At 41.9% G+C, this 24,066-nt stretch overlaps 1 protein-coding gene across 5 annotated transcripts in view; it reads left to right on the top strand.

Annotated features, from left to right (window-relative positions):
- Nucleotides 1-24,066, top strand: part of LOC307271399 (unconventional myosin-Ic-like) — a 77,536-nt gene that overhangs the window by 44,088 nt on the left and 9,382 nt on the right. For all 5 annotated transcript variants that reach the window (XM_080053836.1, XM_080053840.1, XM_080053839.1 and 2 more), the window contains exons 3-18: nucleotides 1,368-1,483; nucleotides 3,763-3,961; nucleotides 8,120-8,200; nucleotides 11,414-11,593; nucleotides 13,489-13,587; nucleotides 15,021-15,131; nucleotides 16,050-16,121; nucleotides 16,475-16,594; nucleotides 17,617-17,690; nucleotides 18,208-18,313; nucleotides 20,060-20,140; nucleotides 20,610-20,701; nucleotides 21,011-21,105; nucleotides 21,888-21,934; nucleotides 22,071-22,151; nucleotides 22,719-22,824. In XM_080053836.1, the coding sequence (XP_079909962.1) occupies nucleotides 1,368-1,483; nucleotides 3,763-3,961; nucleotides 8,120-8,200; nucleotides 11,414-11,593; nucleotides 13,489-13,587; nucleotides 15,021-15,131; nucleotides 16,050-16,121; nucleotides 16,475-16,594; nucleotides 17,617-17,690; nucleotides 18,208-18,313; nucleotides 20,060-20,140; nucleotides 20,610-20,701; nucleotides 21,011-21,105; nucleotides 21,888-21,934; nucleotides 22,071-22,151; nucleotides 22,719-22,824 (1,660 nt within the window). The remainder of the gene's footprint in view (nucleotides 1-1,367; nucleotides 1,484-3,762; nucleotides 3,962-8,119; nucleotides 8,201-11,413; nucleotides 11,594-13,488; nucleotides 13,588-15,020; nucleotides 15,132-16,049; nucleotides 16,122-16,474; nucleotides 16,595-17,616; nucleotides 17,691-18,207; nucleotides 18,314-20,059; nucleotides 20,141-20,609; nucleotides 20,702-21,010; nucleotides 21,106-21,887; nucleotides 21,935-22,070; nucleotides 22,152-22,718; nucleotides 22,825-24,066) is intronic.

The raw sequence follows: 24,066 nt of genomic DNA, 5'->3' as shown, positions 1-24,066 counted from the left end.
CTATCTTGTACATTTCTCTTCTACCATTTCTTAGTTATTTCCTGACGTGTTATTATCAGTTTATGGAAAAGCTTCTCTCTAAATCACAGGACGGAGACAAAGATGTAAGGTTCATTCACTGGTTCTTTTTGGATGGCAGTGATGTGAAAACATTGACACATTCACACAAGAAAATACATCTAAAGATGCACACTGCAACATTTAATGTGGACCAGAGCGAAAAGTGTGACTACGAAAGATTAATAAGGTTAATATAATGACGGTGAAGCAAAGTAAACCATAAATCCAATTGTCTGATTTTGAGGGCATTCGGACCCAAGCAAGAGCATTATAAATAACTGTATAAAATAGCTATTTGATGGTCTTGTTTGCTGTTACAGGTCATTTTCCTTACCAGAACGAAAATGAGACTGTTTCCGAAACATGTAAAGGCTCCTCGTAGTCTCTTTAAGCATTATACAACTGAGGTCTGGAAATGACTTGTGTGCTTTTTAAATGAGCAGGTCCAGCCTGACACAATGATCTAGAAGCATCTCCTACACACACTTTAACCTCTGCATGGTGGTCTCCTGTGTCTGATAAGGATCACAACTGAATCTCCACTACACTAACCAGTGTTATGTTTTACTCAGACATGATGATGTTCTCACTGCAAAATGACCTAAAGGTGGGGTAGAGGAGGTTTGTTTGACAAATAATTTTGTCAAAATCAGTGAATATCTCCTCACAAATCTGCTACTTTAAACACTTGATTTCTTTCTCAGTGCGCGCACACACACACACACACACACACACACACACACACACACACACACACACACACACACACACACACACACACAGTGCCGACAGGTGAGGACATATTCACTGATTTAGACATAAAGTAATTTGTCAACAAACATTCCCCAGGGGCGCCTTTAGCTCAGTTGGTAAGGCGTCCCCTCCATGGGCCTCGGCCAGCAGTGGACCCGGGTTCGATTTCAGCCCGCGGTCGTTCTCTGCATGTCACTCCCCTCTCTGCCCCATTTCAACTCTGTCTCTACACTATCAATAAAGCATAAAAATGCCAAAAAAAAATCTTAAAAAAAAAAAAAAAAAACATTCCCCAGAATTACATACTTACCCCACCTTTAACTAGGTACATTGGTCAAGTCTGACTTAAACATTGAACTGTGTGCTTGATGTTAACATTAACCCACTCATATAACTACTGTTGACAAGTCAGAAGGCGATACAGTGTCAGTGGGACATGCAGTACACTTCAGACATATGCAGTCTCTGTTAATGTATTTGGGAGTGATCCTTGTCCTTTTTCAAACACACCAATACAATTGAGTGTGTGTCCTGTGTGCTCTCCTCTCCATCAGACGTACATTGGTTCAGTGCTGGTGTCAGTCAACCCATACAAAGACCTGGAGATCTACACCAAGAACCACATGGAGCGATACCGAGGGGTCAACTTCTACGAGGTCTCCCCACACATGTGAGTACACACTGCCTCTGCACACTGCACACTCTACAGCTCGCTAACACTTTACCATAAGGGTACAATGATTAGTTAATGGTTAGTTAAGCTGTAGTTAATGGTTATTAAGCATTATCTAACTGTTAATGCTTAGTTATTGATGGTTGGTTAATGCTATCTTAACTTAGGCTTAGTTAAGCATTAACTTAGCATAACAGTTACAGAATGCGAAGTTAATGCCTATTAAGCATCACTTAAGCAGTTATTAACGGTTAATAAATGCTTAGTTAATGCTTATTAACTACGCTTTAACTAGCGGTTGATTAATGTACCCTTATTGTAAAGTGTTACCTAATCTGATATGAAGGATACAAAGTAATCAGATGGAGAGGGACAGGCTGTTTTTTTTTAAAATCATCCTTCTTGGGAGCATAAAGTCATTCACATAAATCTATCATGTTCCTCCCTTTGGACACATCTCATATGGAATGCATTGGTTTCAGACCTTGAATGCAGCGATATACTGTATGTAGTGAAAGATGGGAGGAGTGATTAATAGCATATTTTTTTTGCTATTACAGCAGAATCTGGGAAAAAAGGGCCCAAACATTCACCATATGGTTGATGATGGACAGCTTGTTTACAGCTGTCTTTTTCTCCCTCTCTCTCCAACGCCCTAAAGAAAGAGCCTGTTGTCTCTTTATAAAGTGTTGTTTGCTGGAAGATGACCTAATAAATGTTCTCATAGTGAGTAGGTTCAGACAACAAGAAGCTACGTAATGCTCTGGATGGACATGGAGCTCACTGTCCCTTCACAGACTGTTTACATCACGTCATGGCTGGAGGGCAGAGTGTTGCTTTGAGAAGGTTGCCACAGGAATGGTTAGGGAATTCCCCTGTTTAAAAACCCCTAACCCAGATGAGCCGTCGCTTCAGCCACCAGACAATCAAGTGCATTATGTTGTTAAGGCTTGAAGTGGCGTCGTCACCCCGAAACATTTCAGAAGCTCTCACTGGCTCTTGTCTATCTCTCGGCTCTCCACACTACTGGTTGTTTTTTTACCCTGGCGATAGTTCAACACTTGAGGGTAGAGCCAAATATTTTCTCTCCCCCTTCGAGTGGAAAGAAAGAAGCGATTTTGCCGGAGGAGGATAGCGGTAGGGAGAGGTGGAAATAACAGAAAAGTAAGCAAATGTTGATGGATACCAGGCAAGAGATTTGAAAAGGGAATTCCTCTGACCTGAACCTGAACCTGAACCCCCCCGCCACCCCCCCCCCCCCAAATAGCGCACACATACCATGCACAAGCTGCTTCTTTTATCTTCCAGCAATTAGTCGGGTGTCAGAAATGTTTTCCAACATGCTGAAACAACATAGAGGTGCTGATAGCAGCGAGCGGCTGACAAATGATCCTGTAACTAAAAACAGGCTGTGTGTGTGGACCTTATGATTCATACTGCCAGGCCAGTGTGTCTGTGTTCCCACACTGTGCCATGCCATCATATCTTACATGTACACACAAGTTTTCCAAAAGATTGCTGCACACTTTTCACCATGCATGACTGATGCAACTGTCTACGTTGACACCACACTGTTACATTATTTATGTAAATGCTAAATGCATTGATTCATAAAAATATCTCTTAAATATGTTTTAGAATTATTAACATCAACTCTGTAATTAAAGGTGGAGTAAGCAATTCTTAAGAACAAAATCACTTTGTCAAAATCTGAGATTATCTCCTCACGATCCGCTACCTGTACATACTGCGTGTGGACTGAAAGAAAATCTGGTGTCAATACACAGCCTAGGCTCTGTAAAGGGGTATGAAAACAAAGGGGTTTGTAAACAAAGGGGGCCCACTGTAGCACGGCAAAACATTTTCAGTGCGCACACAGGTAGCAGATCACGAGGATCACTGATTCACTGATTTGATCAAAAAGTGATTTTGACAAGAAGCGTTCTCCAGAATCGCTGACTCATTTTCACAATAAAATGGGATTAGAATGACTTTGTTTAATTGATAAAAGGTCTGCTTTTAGTGACACAACCACAGCTCCATGACCTGATTTTGTTGTTCCCCAAAACTCAATGTTAGCATCTTTAAGCTCTTTCTTTTGCTTTCTACAGCACGTGACTTTACAATTTGGGTTACATGCTCTCGACAGGAAAAAAGCTTTAAAAACAAACAACTGTACAGTCCGAGGCCTGCTTCAATCACACATTCATACTCCATCTGTCACATCCATGGCTGACCCCCCTGTACCTCCCCCCCTTCCCCCATCCACCCTGCAGCTACGCGGTGGCAGACAACTCCTACCGCTCCCTGAGGACGGAGAGGAAGGACCAGTGTATCCTCATCTCAGGGGAGAGTGGAGCGGGGAAGACGGAGGCCTCCAAGAAGATCCTCCAGTACTACGCCGTCACCTGTCCAGCCAGTGAGCATGTGCAGACAGTCAAGGACCGCCTGCTGCAGTCCAACCCTGTTCTGGAGGTGAGCAGTCACTCATAGGCATACATAGGTTTGTACATATGGGGGGGCAGTGGCGCAGTGGGTAGGGAGATCGTCCCCGCCACATGTCGAAGTGTCCCTGGGCAAGACACTGAAGCCAAATTGCTCCAGATGGTTCAGAGGGCGCCTTGCATGGATCCTACTGCCATCGGTGTATGAATTGGCGAATGTGGTGAGAATTGCAAAGTGCTTTGGGGCTGAGAAAATCGGCTAAAAAGCGCTATATAAGTCAAGACCATATGTCGCAGCCGTTTTAATGAGTCTATTGCTTTTCTGTTTGTTATTTATGAAAATAGACATTTTTAAACGAAAGCTACAATTTGAATAGTTCTTTTAGCATATTATATAATACTCTTTATGCGGAGACGGCTTTGCTTTTGCTACCTGTAGGGGTCTGTGTAAGAACAGGTGTCATGATAAAAACTAAATGTCAAGGGAAAGAGGCGGCGGTTGAAAAAAGGCCCAAAACAAAGAACAGCCGAGACGACATATCCAAACATTTTTAATTTCACTTTATTTCTTTTTTTATTAACATGTTATGTACAGTATTTTATTTCATTTACATCTTACTATATTTTGCATTCTACTTTTGACTTGTATGGTGACTTATTTGACCGCACTGTGTCCTTTGCACTACTTTGCTGTTGGTTTACGTCTCAGATGTGGCTCTCTTCACTTGTGTGTCTCTCTCATACTTTTTCCTTATTTTATATTACACTGTTGAAGGAGCCTGAGACCCAGGAATTTCATTGTCAACGACTGCTGCTTTAATTGTTGTGCATTAATGACAAATAAACCATCTTGAATCTTGAATCTCAAGTCCTGTCTGTGGACTACACTGACAAATAGCTACTCATTGGATTGCTTATTGGATTAGTTAATACTACAGCTGAATTTACCACGCTGTTTTTGAGGGAGTGAATGAGTGAATCAAAGTGTTGATGAATGTGGGCTGGCTTCATAGATAGAGTACAGTGGTTTTGTTGATGCTTATTGCTTTCTATGAAAATAAGACATCAATCCGTCAGCACTGTTTTTAAAATGAAGGCTTGATAAGGTATTTGCCAAGGCTAATATATGAAGTACTAAAGCAACATGAATAATGTTTTATTATGGTCATATCAGGGCAGAAATCCATCATCCTAATGATGTTACTCTATGTACTATCACTTCTCCAGCAGCCACTCCACAGCTTATAAAGAAACATACTGTTTAATAAAGAGATAAGTGATAAAGAGACATTGTTTTTGCTTTGATTCCGCCTGCCAACAGACAGAATCAAGTCAAGTCAAAGTCTTTTATTGTCAGTTCTGATATATGCAAGACATACATCAGAATCCAAATGGCGTTTGTCTCTGGCCCACAGTGCAGTTGGAACGGGAGAAAAGAAATATAGAGTTAAATAAGATAAATAAACACTATTTACATAAGATAAATTCTAAATACTAAGAAGTGCAAAGGAATGTTCTGTGCAATATGAAACGGTGTACTGTATATAAAATAGAATAGAATTTAAAAAGTAGATAAGTTCAATTGCAATGTGATGAAAAATATTTACAATGTGCAATATGCAATCAACTGGATGTACATTTTGATGTGCAGTATGCATGTACGGTGGCCTCGCAGGAGTCAAAGACAAGGGCGATCCATAATAACCAGCGTTTTAAAGTGACAGTTATGGATGTACAGTCATATGAAAAAGTTTGGGAACCCCTCTCAGCCGGCATTATAATTGACTCTGCTTTCACAAATAAAATATAAAAGTGGTATGTCTTTAATTTACTAGGAACAGCTAAGTACTGGGATGTTTTCCAAACAAAGATTTTTTGAAAAGCAGTATTTGATTGTATGAAATAAAATAAAATGTGAAAAACTGGCTGTGCAAAAATATAGGAACCCTTGTGGTTTTGTTGATTTTAATGTCTGTAACAGCATGTAAAACTGATGACTTTAAACACAAAGTTGGTTGGATTATGTTGTTAAGCCTTGAACCTCATAGAAATGTCTGTTTAATCATGAGAAAATGTATTTTAGGTGCCTAAATGCAAGTTGCACTTCTCTTTGATTCTCTGCTGAAGTGAGACAGAATGGGATCATCAAAACAGCTCCCAAAAGATCTGAAAAACAAAGATTGTTCATTGTCATGGTTTAGGGGAAGGCTACAAGAAGCTTTCCCAAAGGTTTCAATTGTCAATTTCGACTGTAGGGAACGTTGTCAGGAAATGGAAGGACACAGGCATAGTGGCAGTTAAACCCAGGCATGGCAGACCAAGAAAAAAACAGGAGCGGCATAGGTGGAGGATTGTGAGAATGGTTGCACACAACCCACAGATCACCTCCAAAGACCTGCAAGAACATCTGGCTGCAGATTGTGTATCTGTACATCGTTCAACAATTCAGCGCAATTTGCACCAAAACATCTGCTTTTTATAAAGACCAAATAACTTAATTTTTGTCTCATCAGTCCAAAGCATTTTCTTCCAATATGAATCTGGCTTGTCTAAATGAGCTTTTGCATACTCCATGCAACTGTATCTGTGGCGTGGGCGCAGAAAGGGCTTCCTTCTCATCACCCGGCCATACAGATGTTTTGGTGCAAATTGCACTGAATTGTAGAACCATGTACAGATACACAATCTGCAGCCAGATGTTCTTGCAGGTCTTTGGAGGTGATCTTTGGGTTGTGTGCAACCATTCTCACAATCCGCCGCATATGCCGCTCTTGTACTTTTCTTGGTCTGCTAGACCTGGGTTTAACTGCAACTGTGCCTGTGTCCTTCCATTCCCTGACAACGTTCCTTACAGTAGAAATTGACAATTGAAACCTTTGGGAAAGCTTCTTGTAGCCTTCCCCTAAACCATGACAATGAATAATCTTTGTTTTTAAGATCTTTTGGGAGCTGTTTTGATGATCGCATTCTGTCTCACTTCTGCAGAGAGTCAAAGAGAAGTGGAACTTGCATTTAGGCACCTAAAATACCTTTTATCATGATTAAACAGACCTTTATATGAGGTTCAAGGCTTAACAACATAATCCAACCAATTTTGTGTTTAAAGTCCTCAGTTTTACATGCTGTTACATGCATTAAAATCAGCAAGACCACAGGGGTTCCCATATTTTTGCACAGCCAGTTTTTCACATTTTATTTAATTTCATAAAACTAAATACTGCTTTTCAAAAAATCTTTGTTTGGAAAACATCCCAGTACTTAGCTGTTCCTGGTAAATTAAAGACATACCACTTTTATCTTTTTTTGTGTGAAAGCAGAGTCAATTATAATGCCGGCTGAGAGGGGTTCCCAAACTTTTTCATATGACTGTATCTGACAATATATAAAGTCAGTGAAGACTCTGTTGGGTGGGTGGGGGGGGGGGGGGGGTTGTGTAGTTGGCAGTCAGTATTTTTTCACTTCCTCTGTGATAGATTTGAAAAAGCAGGGGAAATTACTTTTTTTTTTGCATTCAAATACATTATCATCCATATGTAAATGCATTCCATATTAATAGTGCTGTGTGCTCTCAAAAACCTGCATCAGTTGATCATATTTGAGCATCATGAGCATTTCTTGCCCACACATACACTGCTTCAAATATGTTTGGGTTAAAAGGAATGTAAACTGTAGTAGAGTATGCAGTGGTGATTGCTTTCCTCTGTGTTTTGGTTAAAAGCCAGTGGAGGATGTAGATGTGTTAAAGAGTTTACGGAAGCGCTTGTTTTGATGTCTGGCATATTGTCCGGGGGCCAGATGCTTTCCAGATGTGTAGAAGTAGGTGTGTGTTAGAGTACACACTGTAAGCCCTGTAATCTGTGTTTACTGTCCTAGACGGGCACTGTGGGGAACTCTCACTAATAACTTTAGTATTTTTCTCTTTGTTTCACTGCTGCCATCCATTCGCTCTTTATCACTGATAGTCCATCTTATCTGGCTAAGCCTTTTAATGCATCAATCACTCAGCACTCCTCTCCTGTCTTTCTTCCCCTCCCTCCCTCTCTCTCTCTCCCTCTCTCTCTCTCTCTCTCTCCCTCTCCCTCTCCCTCTCCCTCTCCCTCTCCCTCTCCCTCTCCCTCTCCCTCTCCCTCTCCCTCTCCCTCTCCCTCTCCCTCTCTCTCTCTCCCTCTCTCTCTCTCTCTCTCTCCAGGCTTTTGGTAATGCCAAGACGTTGCGTAACGACAACTCCAGCCGCTTTGGGAAGTACATGGACATTCAGTTTGACTTCAAGGTGAGCACATGACTGGGATTTACACTGGCAAGCTACGTGACGCCAGAGTAAAACACTGTCTGACAAGTCTTCTGCAGAGGGAAGCAGATTATTGTCAGAACCAAAAATAATATTGCTGCCGGAACATCTTGAATAACCCAACTTTCAAAAGCGTCTCTCAGATTTACATATGAACAATTTGAACAAAGTTATACAGCCGCGGAAAAAAAAAATATATAACACGGGGGGGGGGGGGGGGGGGGGGTGTATTTGATTGAAATGTATTGAAAATGTCCATGCTACCTGATGTAAAAATCCTCTATTTCAGACTCAAACACCAAATAACAACAAACCAAATACATAATATACAAACTTGAAAACACGACAATTTCATAGTTCATATAATATATCGTCATTAAAAATTTACACATTTCGTAAATAAATGACAAAGCAGCCTTAAAGTGCTAGGCTGCATGACGTCCCTTGATAAACGTATGGATACATCTCAGGTGTTTTTAGATGCAGAAGGCTACAATTATTTGACCCCATCATTGCTTTAAAGTAACTCAGCACATTAACTCAAATGCTTCCTAATATAACTAATTTTGAGGTACTTTACTTAAAAAACTAGTAAAAAACTATTATGCAATTGTTGCAAAGTATAAACAGTCTGATAAGGTCATATATACAGCCGCGGAAAAAATTAAGAGACCAGTCTGGATTTTTCTTCAATCTTCATCTCTACATTACTTCATGGGAATGCTCTTAATGACAATAGTTTTATTGTGAATTTGGAAGAAATGTTGTCAGTAGTTTATAAAATAAAACCAAAATCTTGATTCTACTCAAACATATGCCTATAAATAGTAAAACTAGAGACACTGAACATTTGGAGTGGTCTCTTCATTTTTTTCCACGGCTGTATATTGGGTTGGTACAGAGTCTGGAAAGTTTTGAAAAAAATGCTTGGTTTTAAAATCCTTGTGTTCTCAAGGTTTCAAATGTGCTAGAAATATGAACACATGACTAGAAAAGGCTAGGCTCTTCTATTGCATATTATTGAGAATTAAAAAAAAAATAATAATACAGTATCTCACAAAAGTGAGTACACCCCTCACATTTCTTCACATTTTTCTTTATATCTTTCCATGGGACAACACTGAAGAAATGACACTTTGATACAATGTAAAGTAGTCAGTGTACAGCTTGTATAACAGTGTAAATTTACTGTTCCCTCAAAATAACTCGACACGCAGCCATTAATGTCTAAACTGCTGGCAACAAAAGTGAGTACACCCCTTAGAAAAAATTTACAAATTGGGCCCAAAGTGTAAATATTTTGTGTGGCCACCATTATTTTCCAGCACTGCCTTAACCCTCTTGGGCATGTAGTTCACTAGAGCTTCACAGGTTGCAACTGGAACCCTCTTCCACCCATTTATGACAGCATCACAGAGCTGGTGGATATTAAAGACCTTGCGCTCCTCCACCTTCTGTTTGAGGATGCCCCAAAGATGCTCAATAGGGGTTAGGTCTGGAGACATGCTTGGCCAAGCCATAACCTTTACCCTCAGCTTTTTTAGCAAGCCACTGGTCGTCTTGGAGGTGTGTTTGGGGTCGTTATCATGTTGCAATACCACCCTGCGGCCCAGTTTACGAAGGTTGAGTGCACGTGGTCAGCGTCGTACACAGAGGTTGGCTTTGGAAAATAGACGTATGAGTGCTGCCAGCATTGCTGAAGGGCTTGAAGGGATGGGGGGTCAACCTGTCAGTGCTCAGACCATACGCCGCACTCTGCATCATACTGGTCTGCATGGCTGTCATCCCAGAAGGAAGCCTATTCTAAAGATGATGCACAAGAAACCCCACAAAAAGTTTGCTGAAGACAAACAGACTACGGACATGGATTACTGCAACCATGTCCTGTGGTCTGATGAGACCAAGATACATTTATTTGGTTCAGATGGTGTTAAGAGTGTGGAGCGGCAACCAGGTGAGGAGTACAAAGACAAGTGTGTCTTGCCTAGAGTCAAGCATGGTGGTTGGAGTGTCATGGTCTGGGGCTGCATGAGTGCTGCCAGCACTGGGGATCTACAGTTCATTGAATTCTAACATGTACTGTGACATACTGAAGCAGAGCATGATCCCCTCCCTTCATAAACTGGGCCGCAGGGCAGTACTGCAACATGATAACGACCCCAAACACACCTCCGAACAACCACTGGCTTGCTAAAGAAGCTGAGGGTAAAGGTTATGGACTGGCCAAGCATGTCACCAGTCTTAAACCCTATTGAGCATCTTTGGGGCATCCTCAAACGGGAGATGGAGGAGCGCAAGGACTCTAATATCCACCAGCTCCTTGATGTCGTCATGAATGGGTAGAAGAGGGTTCCAGTTGCAACCTGGGAAGCTCTACTGAACTACATGCCCAAGAGGGTTAAGGCAGCGCTAGAAAATAATGATGGCAAAACAAAAAATGTACACTTTGGGCCCAATTTGGACATTTTTTCTTAGGGGTGTACTCACTTTTGTTGCCAACAGTTTAGACATTAATGGCTGTGTGTCGAGTTATTTTGAGGGGACAGTAAATTTACACTGTTATACAAGCTGTACACTGACTACTTGACATTGTATCAAAGTGTCATTTATTCAGTGTTGTCGCATGGAAAGATATAATGAAATATTTGAAGAAATGTTAGGGGTGTACTCACTTTTGTGAGATACTGTATATCAATAATGTGTAATAATTTATTTTGAACAAATATTTTGATAATAATAAAGAAATAATAATTCATTTTTTCTTCAATAGCTTCCGCATGATGTGACCCAGTGACTCAAAACAGCCCCAGAAATGAATACCACACATGAAACACCTCTTTATATTGGATTCTAGTGTTTATTCTATTTTAATTCATATTTTTACGAGACATCCATGTGATTTTCTTAAATGGCTTTAATTGAGGTTTTTTGTCAATATACATTATATGAATACCGTACCATTTTACCGATAGGGGAAATGTATGAAATCCTAAGCTTTTTCTTTTCTTCAATATATATATATATACATTCCTCCCTGCTGTATCCACACACATAATATGTTATGGACTACACAATCCCCTGTGGACCCTGCATGTTATTTCAAACCTCCTTCAGTACCCCAGCCCTCTTACCCTCTCCTCCTCCTCCTCCTCCCCCCTCTCCCCCTCCCCTCCCTGGCCTGTGTCTCGGCGACAGGGCGCCCCTGTTGGAGGACACATCATCAACTACCTGCTGGAGAAGTCCCGCGTGGTGCACCAGAACCACGGGGAGAGGAACTTCCACATCTTCTACCAGCTGATCGAGGGAGGGGAGGAGGACCTGCTGAGACGCCTGGGTCTGGAGAGGAACCCCCAGCAGTACCAGTACCTGGTCAAGGTAAGCAGCTTGTTTACTGGCAGTTCACATTGATGAATTGTTACTGCTCCGATTCTCACTTCCGGCTGCCATCTTTTTCTGTCCTAATGGAAGGAATCGAGGCTCATGGGTATTGTAGTATTTGGACGACTTTTGATTCCTCAAAAACAAAGTTGATATCATTTCAAACTGGTGTCCATGACATACAGTATACTGTCTATGCATTAAACGCTGGTCATCACTCATTACATCATCCAGGATGGATTTACTCAAAAGTGAAAGGTAGAACTCTGCGGTCATTTTGTTTGTTTTTGTTTTGTGTAACATTGCTTAGTTTATGTTTACGTGTGTGTGTGTGTGTGTGTGTGTGTGTGTGTGTGTGTGTGTGTGTGTGTGTTTTCCCGATTTTGATAAACTTGGTAGAACAACAATGTATTAATTAAACGGGGAGGAACTGGTGTCAGTGTCTGGTAAATGTTGGCAGTTGGAATGTGTTTTATTTTTAAATGTGGGTCAATGTATCTATCTGTTCATGGGTAAACCTAATAAGTCATTCTCCAGCCACACCTCTGGCCTGCAACCAGACACCTGTAGATGATTACAAACCTGCTGTAAACACTGCAGGAAGTCCTGTCCTTTCGTAAGCCACAAGTGTGTGTGTGTGTCTGTGTGCATGTGTGTGTGCGCATAATGTGTGTGTGTGTGTGTGTGTGTTTGTGTCCCTCCCAGTCCCCCAGTGGGAGTTCTGGGTAATAGGCTCTCATTGAGGAGCTTTCCTCAGGGGGCAAATCTGCCTTAAGGCGCTAGCCCAAACTCTCCTCTGACTAAACACACACACACACACACACACACACACACACACACACACACACACACACACACACACACACACCCAGGCTACTGAGCAAAAACACCTTCCTGTGTGTGTTAGTGTAAAAAGGTGTTGACGTCGCGCACACACATAGGTGTTGACTTTACACGTAAACACCTATTCACACATGAGCTGCTTAATGGATTTGACCTAACGTGTCTGTTCCTTACCTTCACTATGAGTAATGTATGGTGTGTTCAGAAGGACTTTCAGATGAATTATGTCTTTAAAACGGGGACATATATTGATAAGCATTTACAAGTATATGCAGCAAGATGATAGCCGGTAGCTTATTTCTTCCTCTAGTCCCTTTAGAAGGTTTATGTCCAATTCACAAGTCAATCACACCACAACACAATCAATAAAACAACAATAATAAAAGATTAACAAAAACAATTCTGCTTTTTGAAAGACCAGCCATTGTAAGAGGGGGGGGGGGGGGGGGGTGGGGACAATATAAGTTCATAGCCAAGTCCTAAAGTTCTTAAGTGCTAAGGTATTAAAGTCCTAGTTATATTGCACATTTATTGCACACACACAATGTAGCCACATCCCCAATGTCAGCCCAACAAGAATCCCACACATACAACTACAAGGAGGTAGATTATGAGTCTGATGTTGGTATTCCAGTAACAATGTTTTTAGGTGTTCGGTAAATGAAGTAAAGGTTGGCAGATCCCTTATGACACTTAGTATTGTGTTCTAGGTCTGCAACGCTCCATATGAAAACACTGACTGCCCAAACTATACAGTACTATATATAATCATTACATCATGTTGGACGGACTAACCAAAAAGTGAAAGTTTGAACTCAGACTCCTGTGTGTGTGTGTGTGTGTGTGTGTGTGTGTGTGTGTGTGTGTGTGTGTGTGTGTGTGTGTGTGTGTGTGTGTGTGTGTGTGTGTGTGTGTGTGTGTGTGTGTGTGTGTGTGTGTGTGTGTGTGTGTGTGTGTGTGTGTGTGTGTGTGTGTGTGTGTGTGTGTGTGTGTGTGTGTGTGTGTGTGTGTGTGTGTGTGTGTGTGTGTGTGTGTGTGTGTTTCCATAGGGTAACTGTCCCAAAGTGAGCTCCATCAACGACCGCAGCGATTGGAAGATGGTGAGGAAAGCCTTGACTGTGATTGGCTTCAACGAGGACGAGGTGGAGGTAAGGGCCAATCCAAGCTGTGTAAACCATGGCTCACCTGTTTGTTTTCTCATTGGAAGGTGTGTGTGTGTGTGTCTTTCTGACTGTCTGTCTGTGTGATTATATGGTGAGAAGTTATTTGTGCTCAGCGTGGGAGTCTTCCTAACATGTTGATGAGCGTGGGCTTGCTGCCAGAGCTTTTCATTATCGCACACAGCTTTAAACAGTGTGGTGCCAGGTGTGAGCTCTGGTGGTGTGATACGTACGTGTTGAGCACATTGCCACATTCCCATCCAGTCCCCTGAAATACTTTGATTTAGATTTTTCCACAACATGAAACACAGTCTGCCCTACTCATATTAGTATACAGTACTCATATTAGTATACAGTACTCATATTAGTATGCAGTACAATATCACGTTACTGCAACGACACAACAAATTTAAGCAAATAAAATAACAAATACATCAAAGTGCTTCTCCTGTTTTTACATAACCCTATACTATTTAATCATGGTGGCTCTCTTCTTGCCAAGTGGCTTGTAAAGATAAGGTCTTATACAGTCACTTCATAATAATTAATAATAATAATTGATAGGTTTTATATTGCGCTTTATTGCCTAGGCACTCAAAGACGCTTTACAGGGATCCTGGTTCAATTCGTTCACACACAGTCATACCGGTGGTGGTAAACTACGAGAGTAGCCACAGCTGCCCTGGGGCAGACTGACGGAAGCGTGGCTGCCATTCAGCGCCAACGGCCCCTCTGACCACCACCTCAAACATACAGCAATCATACACATTCACACAAGGCAAGGTGGGTGAAGTGTCTTGCCCAAGGACACAACAACCATGACACAGGTGGCCGGGCGGGGATCGAACCGTCAACCCTTGGATCGTTGGCCAACCCGCTTAACCACCTGAGCCACGGTCGCCATGATCTGTACAATCTTATGGCGCCGCAGCCCTCTCATCTATTCACCTTTGTCCTCTGTCAACTTTATTCTCATGTTATTGTTCTTTATTGTCCTTGCTGATACGTTATGAACCGTCCAGAGCCCTTAGGTCGTCTGGGACAGGTCTACTTACAGTCCCTAGAGTTAGGACTAAACAAGGAGAAGCAGCTTTTCAGTTATTATGCACCAAATATCTGGAACAAACACCCAGAAAACTTGAGGTCTGCTGCAACTCTCAGCTCTTCTAAATCAAGTCTGAAGACTTTCCTGTTTCAAATTTTAACCTGCAATTTCTATTGTATTTAAATGTTTTATTTCTATTCATTAGCTTTTAAATGTGTTATATCTATTTATTTGTTTATTTATTTATTTTCTAATGTGTATTATGTATTTAATCTTGCCCCTGTAAAGCACTTTGAATGGCCTTGTGTCTGAATTGTGCTATAGAAATAAACTTGGCCTTTATTTATGTTTTATTTGTTTTTTCTCCACCATGTAGGAGTTGCTGAACATAATAGCCAGTGTGCTCCACCTAGGAAACATGCAGTATGGCAGTGAAGAGGGCAATGCCTGCATCACTTCTGACACGCAGATCAAGTACCTGTCCAGGGTAAGACACTGCAACACTCTTTAGGGTGCATTCACACTACCTTGTGCAGTGCCTAAACGCGGTCGTGTGGCACTATTTAAAAGGGAAATAAACGGGCTTTCCAACAGTATAAAATGTATTGCCAAGAAGCGTTGTTACAACAAAGAAATAGTCAACCAAAGAAACATGTCCTTACTTTTTTGTGCTAGGTTTATTTAAGCTGTTCACCTGTTGTGTATAGCTAACTTTTCCCAACTGGTTATCCATTTCCTCATTCCATATCTCTCCTCTACGCATTGTTTCTTGCCTGGATAGCATCTCCTAGCAACTTTCCAATAACCAGCTTTTATTTCAATTTTCAATATTTATTGTAGTTTTTTCATTTTTTTTCTCACAACACACACCAACAAACAAACGCCTGCACCATCACAACATGCAACAAAAAAATACAAAAATTAAAAATAAAAATTAACAAGTTTTTTTTTTAAATGTCTATGTTCCCGACACCCAGCTTTTACTCTTGAACCTAAAAGTAAAGAATGTTTTGCTTCATTAAGGACTGATTCCCTTCCCAACAACTTGAACTAAAGTTTAAAACTGCATAGGGCCATGAGCAAGCTACATCCACATTCCACATAAACACTTTCTTTAAACTTACTGTACATATCCATACATCTCCCACAAATGCTGTTGAAGACCTATCCATTGTTCTGCTCATGGCTTTAGAAATGTATCATACTTTTTGCGTTTTTTCCTTCATTAACATGCCCCACTCCTTCCCTCCCTTCCTCAATGTTCCCATCATGCTTGATCAGATGTAATGAACAGATAGGGTTCCCATGATGTCACCGCTGCTGTTTACATGACTGCAGATCAGTTCATTGTCTTTGGGGAGGGGCTGGGATGATCATGCCTTCTAATGTTGTTGTGCTTCTCCAGTTGTTAGGAGTGAATGGGGCAGTGCTGACAGAGGCACTCACACACAAGAAGATAATTGCCAAAGGAGAGGAGGTAGGATTTGCACACACACACATACACTCATTGTAGCGCGAGTGTGTGATAAGAATTTGTATACAACAGCTTTCCTGTCTGTGTAATGTCTGGTCTGCCCCAGTATAATTATATTGTAACTTGTCTAACTTTATATTGTAACTTGTCTAACTTTTGTGTGTGTGTGTGTGTGTGTGTGTGTGTGTGTGTGTGTGTGTGTGTGTGTGTGTGTGTGTGTGTGTGTGTGTGTGTGTGTGTGTGTGTGTGTGTGTGTGTGTGTGTGTGTGTGTGTGTGTGTGTGTGTGTGTGTGTGTGTGTGTGTGTGTGTGTGTGTGTGTGTGTGTGTGTGTGCGTGTGTGTGTGTTCGTAATCAGTTGATGAGCCCGCTGAACCTCGAGCAAGCATCATCAGCCCGCGACGCCCTGTCCAAGGCTGTGTATGGACGCACCTTCACCTGGCTGGTTAACAAGATCAACGCTTCACTGGCATATAAGGTACTCACTCACTCACTCACTCACTCACTCACTCACTCACTCACTCACTCACTTTCACAGACACACACACAGCAATGCACACATCATGTATCCTCCTCTCCTGTGCCATCCCTCTCTTCAACTTCCTCCTTGACCCTTTATTTCTCATTCAAACATCTCATTCCTTTAATCCTCATGCAAACATTGAATTTACTCAGATAGAAGTATAGATTTGTTGTCTTTTCACCCAGCATGCACTTATTGTTCCAGTTTAAACCATCAAAGCTTATATCAATGCAGTGCTGCTGGAGCCATGTGTGTATTATGGACTGAATCATCACAGTCATAGAGAGGACGGATACTTTCTGCCAAACGTAAAGAGCAGATACTGTTTGAACTGGGATATTGACAATAAGTGGGTGCAGTCTAATTACTGAAATGCGATAAGATACACCTGGTTTAGACCATAGGTTGACACACACACACACACACACACACACACACACACACACACACCATTTCTCAAACTAAATCCATCACTGTAGAGCAGTGCATGCGAATGTCTCCCCTTCAATCTGTTGCAACGCAGCTCCACCTTGTGGACATAATATGCAAGTCCACAAGGTGGATATATAAACCTTTAATATCAATAAAAAAAACGTACTGTTGCTTAGGGTTTCATCTCTGTTTGTTTAGGTATAACAGACAGCTAAGACGCATATTTTTCCTACCTTTTAAAATTATTCTCAAAATATATTCTTTATTGAATAGAAATTCCCCCCAAAAAAACTGTATTTAGGTGCAGTCCATATTGCATCGTTATATCAGGATTTTTAAGTCAAACTAAACAATTTTTATTTTTATTTAAATGTTCTATTTCTATGTAATTTGCTTTTAAATGTTTTATTTCTATACATTGGCTTTTCATCTTGCCCCTGTAAAGCACTTTGAATGGCCTTGTGTCTGAATTGTGCTATAGAAATAAACGTGCCTTGCCTAAACAGTTGTTACTTAGTTTAATTGTGTCGTGTTTCTCTTGTCAGGACGATGCCTACAAGAACTACTCTGTCATCGGCCTGCTGGACATCTATGGCTTTGAGATCTTCCAGCAAAACAGGTAGAGCGTTGATGTCATTTGTTAAAAGCTGACTTTTAAACCTTAGTCCCTTCTTTTAAAAGGACAACAACCCTTTCAGTTTGCGGCTACATCTCATGCCCTTCATTTCTGCTGGGGTTTTTTCTGTTAGTTAGCGTACAACCTGAGTAAAGGGCAAACACTAACATGCAGCTGAAAAGCCCAAGATAGTCCCTGTAAGTGGACTTGGCTAAGAATTAAAGCAATATTTCTGCGGTTACCCCCTCATCATGGTGTAAGCTACAGGATCACATTCAACTGGAATCCCTCATCACCATGGAATTGATGCTTCATTGTGACTGTCTACAGTGTTATGTTATGTCTTGTATTTTATTTTTTAAATGTGAAATTTAGTTTTTTTGATGTGAAACTTTTATGGTTAAATAAACATCTGGATGATCCCCCTTGTAATATTGGCCAATCAAAATCAGCCACTTCCTAGATAATATGAGGAAGTAAGAAAAGCATCAGCCAGTGTGTGTGACCGTGTGTGTTGCAGTTTTGAGCAGTTCTGTATCAACTACTGCAACGAGAAGCTACAGCAACTGTTCATCGAACTGACCCTCAAGTCAGAGCAGGAGGAGTACGAGGCAGAAGGCATCACGGTGAGACAGCCCTCTCTCTCTGTCTCTCTCTCTGTCTCTCTCTTTCTCTTTCTCTGTCTCTCTCTCTCTCTTTCTGTCTCTCTCTCTCTCTTTCTCTGTCTCTCTCTTTCTCTTTCTCTGTCTCTCTCTTTCTCTTTCTCTGTCTCTCTCTGTCTGTCTTTCTGTCTCTCTCTCTCTCTACTTTTTCTGTGGAAAGACAGTCTGTTGTTTTCCTCATTCACCATCCATTTTTTTTTGTTTTTGTCTTGTCCTTCCTCTTTGTTGTGTCTATTTTTGTAAATAACCTTTGTGTTATTATTGATAAGCTTTGGGACGACTCAAGTGATATCTTATCTCATCTCATCAACATTGTAACGTCTGCCTCTCTTTTTTATATACTATCTATGTCTGCTCCTCTTGCCCTGCGTTCCAATCCCCATACTTTCTGCTATTTACTATGGTAGAAACAGATTTAGGATGGCCCAACTTGTGGTCAGATTTAGCATGCTTATAAAATACCCAGATGCCTACTACATCCTAGTTTTTGTGTTGAAATCAGAACGCTATTTGGGGCGGTTCTGACCCATAATCCAGTGCGCATCGGAAGTGACGTCACATTGAGCGTGAATCTGTATGAAAACAAGTATTGATGCGACGGATATATAATAGCTCCATGGGATATACGTATAAGCAAAAGGCAAGATCAATGCGCAATGTGATGATGAAATGAATAAGTGAAAGTATGTCCCAATTCTATGTCTACTGCATGCTAACTAGATTATGTGTATGGTCACCTGTAGTATGTACGTAGAATAGAGAAAAAGAAAGAGTATGCGATTTGGAACGCAGGCTTTGGTGTTTGTACTCCTGGATCGTACCGTTCTGACATCATGTTTTCAATGTGAAATTGGTCATTTCATTTATCACTCTACTGTTTCAGTGCAGTGTTTTACTGTAAGGGCCCATATTGTTAGAGGATGCCTCACCATTCCACATTTTGCCTGTAACCACAGCCTTGTTAAAACGCTCTTTTCACAGATAGAATATTTAATGATGCTTCTTAATGAAAATAAAAAGTCAACGGACATCTGCATTGAAAGACGTTATCTAAATCAAGATCTCTTGCTTTCATTCTCTCCTCACTTGCTCCCCTTTTTGTCCTTGCCCCATTTGTATTCATTGCTTTTATATAGTTTTGTTTTGCTTGCTTTGGAAACAAAGGGCCTCTTTTTATTGTGTTCCGTCTGATTTAAAATGCACTGGTCTGGGATCAGGTTGTGGGAGAGAGACTTGGACTCACCTCTCAAAGAGCCCATTCTCATGTGGCACCAGGGTACGTGGGCCGCTGCACTCCCTGTGCCTCTCTGTGGAAACTCTGTGGCTGTTAGAATGTGCTAACATGACCCAAGCTAACACAACACTGCAGCAAGCGCTCAACCAGTGGGGCTCTCTGTGTGTGGCTCATGTGTGTGTGTGTGTGTGTCCACATACAAGTGGGTTGAGCAGTGTGTGTGTGTGTACCAGGATTCCTGGCATTCTGCACATGACTTCCCGGTCATTACATCGCTCAGAACAGATGGAATTATATCAGGATCTTTAGACTGGGCGAGATTTATGTCCCAGATGTTTGGACAGTGAACAAAACAGTTGTGGCTCTTAAAAAAACATGATGTACTATGTTGATTAGTCCAGGAAAAGGCCAATGTATTTGATTAATATAGTGTGTTATCTCCTCATCTGTTCTAACTTGATTGTATGTCTCTGCAGTGGGAACCAGTGCACTACTTTAACAACAAGATCATCTGTGACCTGGTGGAGGAGAAGTTCAAAGGCATCATCTCCATCCTGGTAAAGGCTCTGTCTCTGCTACACACGTTACTCAGCTTAAAGCCATACAACAATAGGTTTTTTTCTTCAGAAAGAAGCTCCCTCACTACATCAATGTTTTCATATTTACCAAACAGACTATTCAAATACCAAAAGAGTGCTATACATCCAGAGAGTGCACAAGCATATTTTCCCAAAAAGGATTTCACAAGGAAATTGAAGGAGACGACGTAATAAATAGTTGAGTTGTTGTCGGAAAGGAAACCGACGTGGCTCTATAACCACTTGTTTAAAGGGCTACAGCGCCACCTAGCGTAGTGGAGTCAGCCATGCTCCGGCCATTTATCGAATATTTGAAAGGCCAAGTATACACAGACAAGTGACGCGGTCCGTTCGAGTGTCAAGTTCGGTATATGTCTTAATCCAATCTAGTTGTCCCATGTAACCGCACTGACTGATTGCTGTGTTGTGTTGTGTCCTCCTCTGACAGGACGAGGAGTGTCTTCGGCCTGGAGACGCCAGTGACCTCACCTTCCTGGAGAAGCTGGAGGACACTGTGGGGGGACACGCACACTTTGTCACGTCAGTCTCACTTCTGCTCTAACTACTACTACTACTACTGTTATGTATGCCTGCTCCCTGTATATCTGACTGTGAACTGGTGTGTGAACCGTGTGTGTGTGTGTGTGTGTGTGTGTGTGTGTGTGTGTGTGTGTGTGTGTGTGTGTGTGTGTGTGTGTGTGTGTGTGTGTGTGTGTGTGTGTGTGTGTGTGTGTGTGTGTGTGTGTGTGTGTGTGTGTGTGTGTGTGTGTGTGTGTGTGTGTGTGTGTGTGTGTGTGTGTGTGTGTGTGTGTGTGTGTGTGTGTGTGTGTGTGTGTTCTTTCCCTGCAGTCACAAGCTGGGTGATACAAAGACCAGGAAGGTAATGGGCCGTGATGAATTCAGACTGCTGCACTACGCTGGAGAGGTTAACTACAATGTCAACGGTGTGTGTGTGTGTGTTGGGATATTTGGCGTGGAGGTCAAGCATTCAAAACTAATTTCCATAAAAAGATGCAGATACCTTGTCTCAAAGCGGAGGGACATTTAAAACAAGTAAAAGCTGCTTGCTAATAAAGACCCGGGGCCTTCATTTATAGGACTGTGCGTAGGATTGATGTCAAATGGTGGTGTACGGATAAAACAAAGTAAGCGCTTGCACAGAAAGAATATTTAGATTTTTAATTGCCTTGAAATGTGGCGCAGTTACAAAGTGCTGGCAACACTTTACGATAAGGGTCCATGGATGAACTGTTTGTTAAAGGTGAAGTAAGCGATTTATTTATGTTAATATAAGTGTTAAATCGCTCTTTATTCATACAGTGATCACTTATATAAAGTGTGCGCGTTTCATAAAGCCGATCTCTAAGTCACCCGCTCTGCATTTAATCGGCAAATAAACTTTTCGGGGATCCCACTACTGATAACCAATCAGAAGACAGAACGCTACAAACCGGCGCCCGTCTCACTGCCGGTGCACGTGCAGAGCGACAGATAATTAGCAGGACGACAGGAAGTTAGCTAAACTGACCATTCCGCTTACTGCACCTTTAATGCTGTTAATGGTTAGTTAATGCTTGTTAAGAAACTGTTAAGGCTTAGTTATTAATGGTACATAATGCTTATTAGGCATTAAGTAACTGTTAAGGCTTAGTTATTAATGGTTAGTTAGAAATGAATAGTCAGCACGTGTCTGTCAAAATAATAAAGTCCATCTCCTGTCACTCAGGATTTCTGGACAAGAACAACGACCTGCTCTTCAGGAACCTGAAAGAGGTGAGACTTGTACTGTACAGTCTGTTGTGTTACATTGAGGCCAGAGAGTTGAATTGGCTTTTCTTGACAAAATGTGTGTTTGTCTGTGTGTGCGTGTGTGTGTGTGTGTGTGTGTGTGTTTTTGTGTGTGTTGTAGGTGATGGGAATGTCAGAGAACAAGATCCTGACCCAGTGCTTTGACACGGAGGAGCTGAGTGACAAGAAGCGGCCAGACACGGTGAGACATCCTTACTGTCTGTGTGTTTGCGTGTGTGTTTTTCATATATATATATTTTTTTTTTTTGTCTTCCACACTCTCATGCATCCCGAGTCCCGACATACTTTCCCAGCGCTAAACAAAACAAGTGGTTGTGTTTCCCCCTGTTGTCCGTTGAGTGGGCTGCTCAGATGGGGATTCTCTTCGGCCTAACCCACTGGCCGAAGAATGCCCTGACACTTGTATGCCCTTCACACACACACACACACACACACACACACACACACACACACACACACACACACACACACACACACATGCTCCATGCTTGAACAGGGTACTGTCACAGGCTGGCGGGGTTAAGAGTCCCAGTCCCCTCCACACTGGGCCCCAGTGTTCAGTCAATGGACAGCCAGCCCCTCTGCTGCGTAGCTCTTCTTCAGTCATCACCTCTGTCCTTTACTCTGCTCACACACTCTCTCTATCTCTCTCTCCTCCTCTTCAGCTTCTCTTGCCTCCATCCTTTCATCCCTATACTAACCCGTCTCGTCCCTTATTTCTCTGTGTTGTTGTGTCTGCCCTTCTCAGGCAGCCACCCAGTTCAAAACCAGCCTGGCTAAACTCATGGAGATCCTCATGTCCAAGGAGCCGTCGTACGTGCGCTGCATCAAGCCCAATGACTCCAAGCAAGCAGGTAGGAAGCTCACCTTCTTGTTCAGCATAGAGCCTAAGGGCAGGTAATGTAAAGCCCACTGAGGCAAATGTCTATTTATGATATTGGGCTATACTAATAAAACTGATTTGATTTGATTTGATTGGAATGCCTTAATGCTTTTAGAGCATCCTTTCAAATGTGCAGTGGCTGAAACAGAACTCCTCCTCAGCTAACGTATTATTCATTGCTCAGTTAAAGTAGCCGGAGCTGAAATCAGGAGAGAGGAGGCAGTTATAGGACAGAACATCGACCCCATGGTTCAACTTCTCCATCAATATTTGCTAAATTATACAATATATGTGATTATATACAATGTGTTAAGTCTAATTCTGTTTTAAAAAAATAAATAAGAATAGCTGTAAAAACGCCTCATTGTGAAATGGAATCATTTGAATTGAATTAGGACAATATAAAATCATTGCATTTACATCTACTTTGAAGGAATCCATCTACGTGGTTTGAATTCCCTTTTTGTGAAATCTTCAGACGGTTATTTAGGTTTCAAAAGTCAGAAGATGGATTGAGATAGTTTGAGATAACACAGATAATAAGGTCTTTATTTGATCCAAATTGTCTTTCACACACCTCCATACACTTCTAGTTCAGTCAATGCTTTGATCCCACTGCTGTTAATCAGTTGTTGTGAACTAAGGTGAAGCAGCTGAGAAGCTTCAACAAGATAACAGTTTATTCCCCAAAACATCACGTTAATCCTGAGCTTTAGCTGATTCCAACCTAAACAGTAAGCTGTGTGATCAGTGTACCTCTGTGTGTGTGGTGAGTGTATATCGGGCTGGCCTTTGTTTCTCCTCCACAGTCGGCCTTTTGTTATACTTCACACTGTGTGTCTGTCCTCGGTCACTCCTACTGCTGTTGTTTAGCAGCCACTGGTTTTATCTGGTTCATTTGCTCAGACTGATTCTAACCTGCTCTCCCTCTGTCCCTCCCTCGGTCCCTCTCTCTCTCTCCCTATGTCCCTCTCTCTCTCTCTCTGTCCCCCTCTCTCTCCGTCCCTCTGTCTATCTCCCCCTCTCTCTCTCTCCCTATGTCCCTCTCTCTCTCCGTCCCTCTCCCTATGTCCCCCTCTCTCTCTCTCCCTATGTCCCTCTCTCTCTCTCTCTGTCCCCCTCTCTCTCCGTCCCTCTGTCTATGTCCCCCTCTTTCTCCATCCCTCTCTCCCCTCTCTCCCTCTCCCCCCTCTCTCCCTCTCTCCCTCTCCCC

This window comes from Ammodytes marinus, assembly GCF_949987685.1.
Source record: "Ammodytes marinus genome assembly, chromosome: 3".
Taxonomy (NCBI): Eukaryota; Metazoa; Chordata; class Actinopteri; order Uranoscopiformes; family Ammodytidae; genus Ammodytes; species Ammodytes marinus.
Note: the sequence above shows the minus strand (reverse complement) of the source record. Positions and strands in the feature narration are given on the sequence as shown.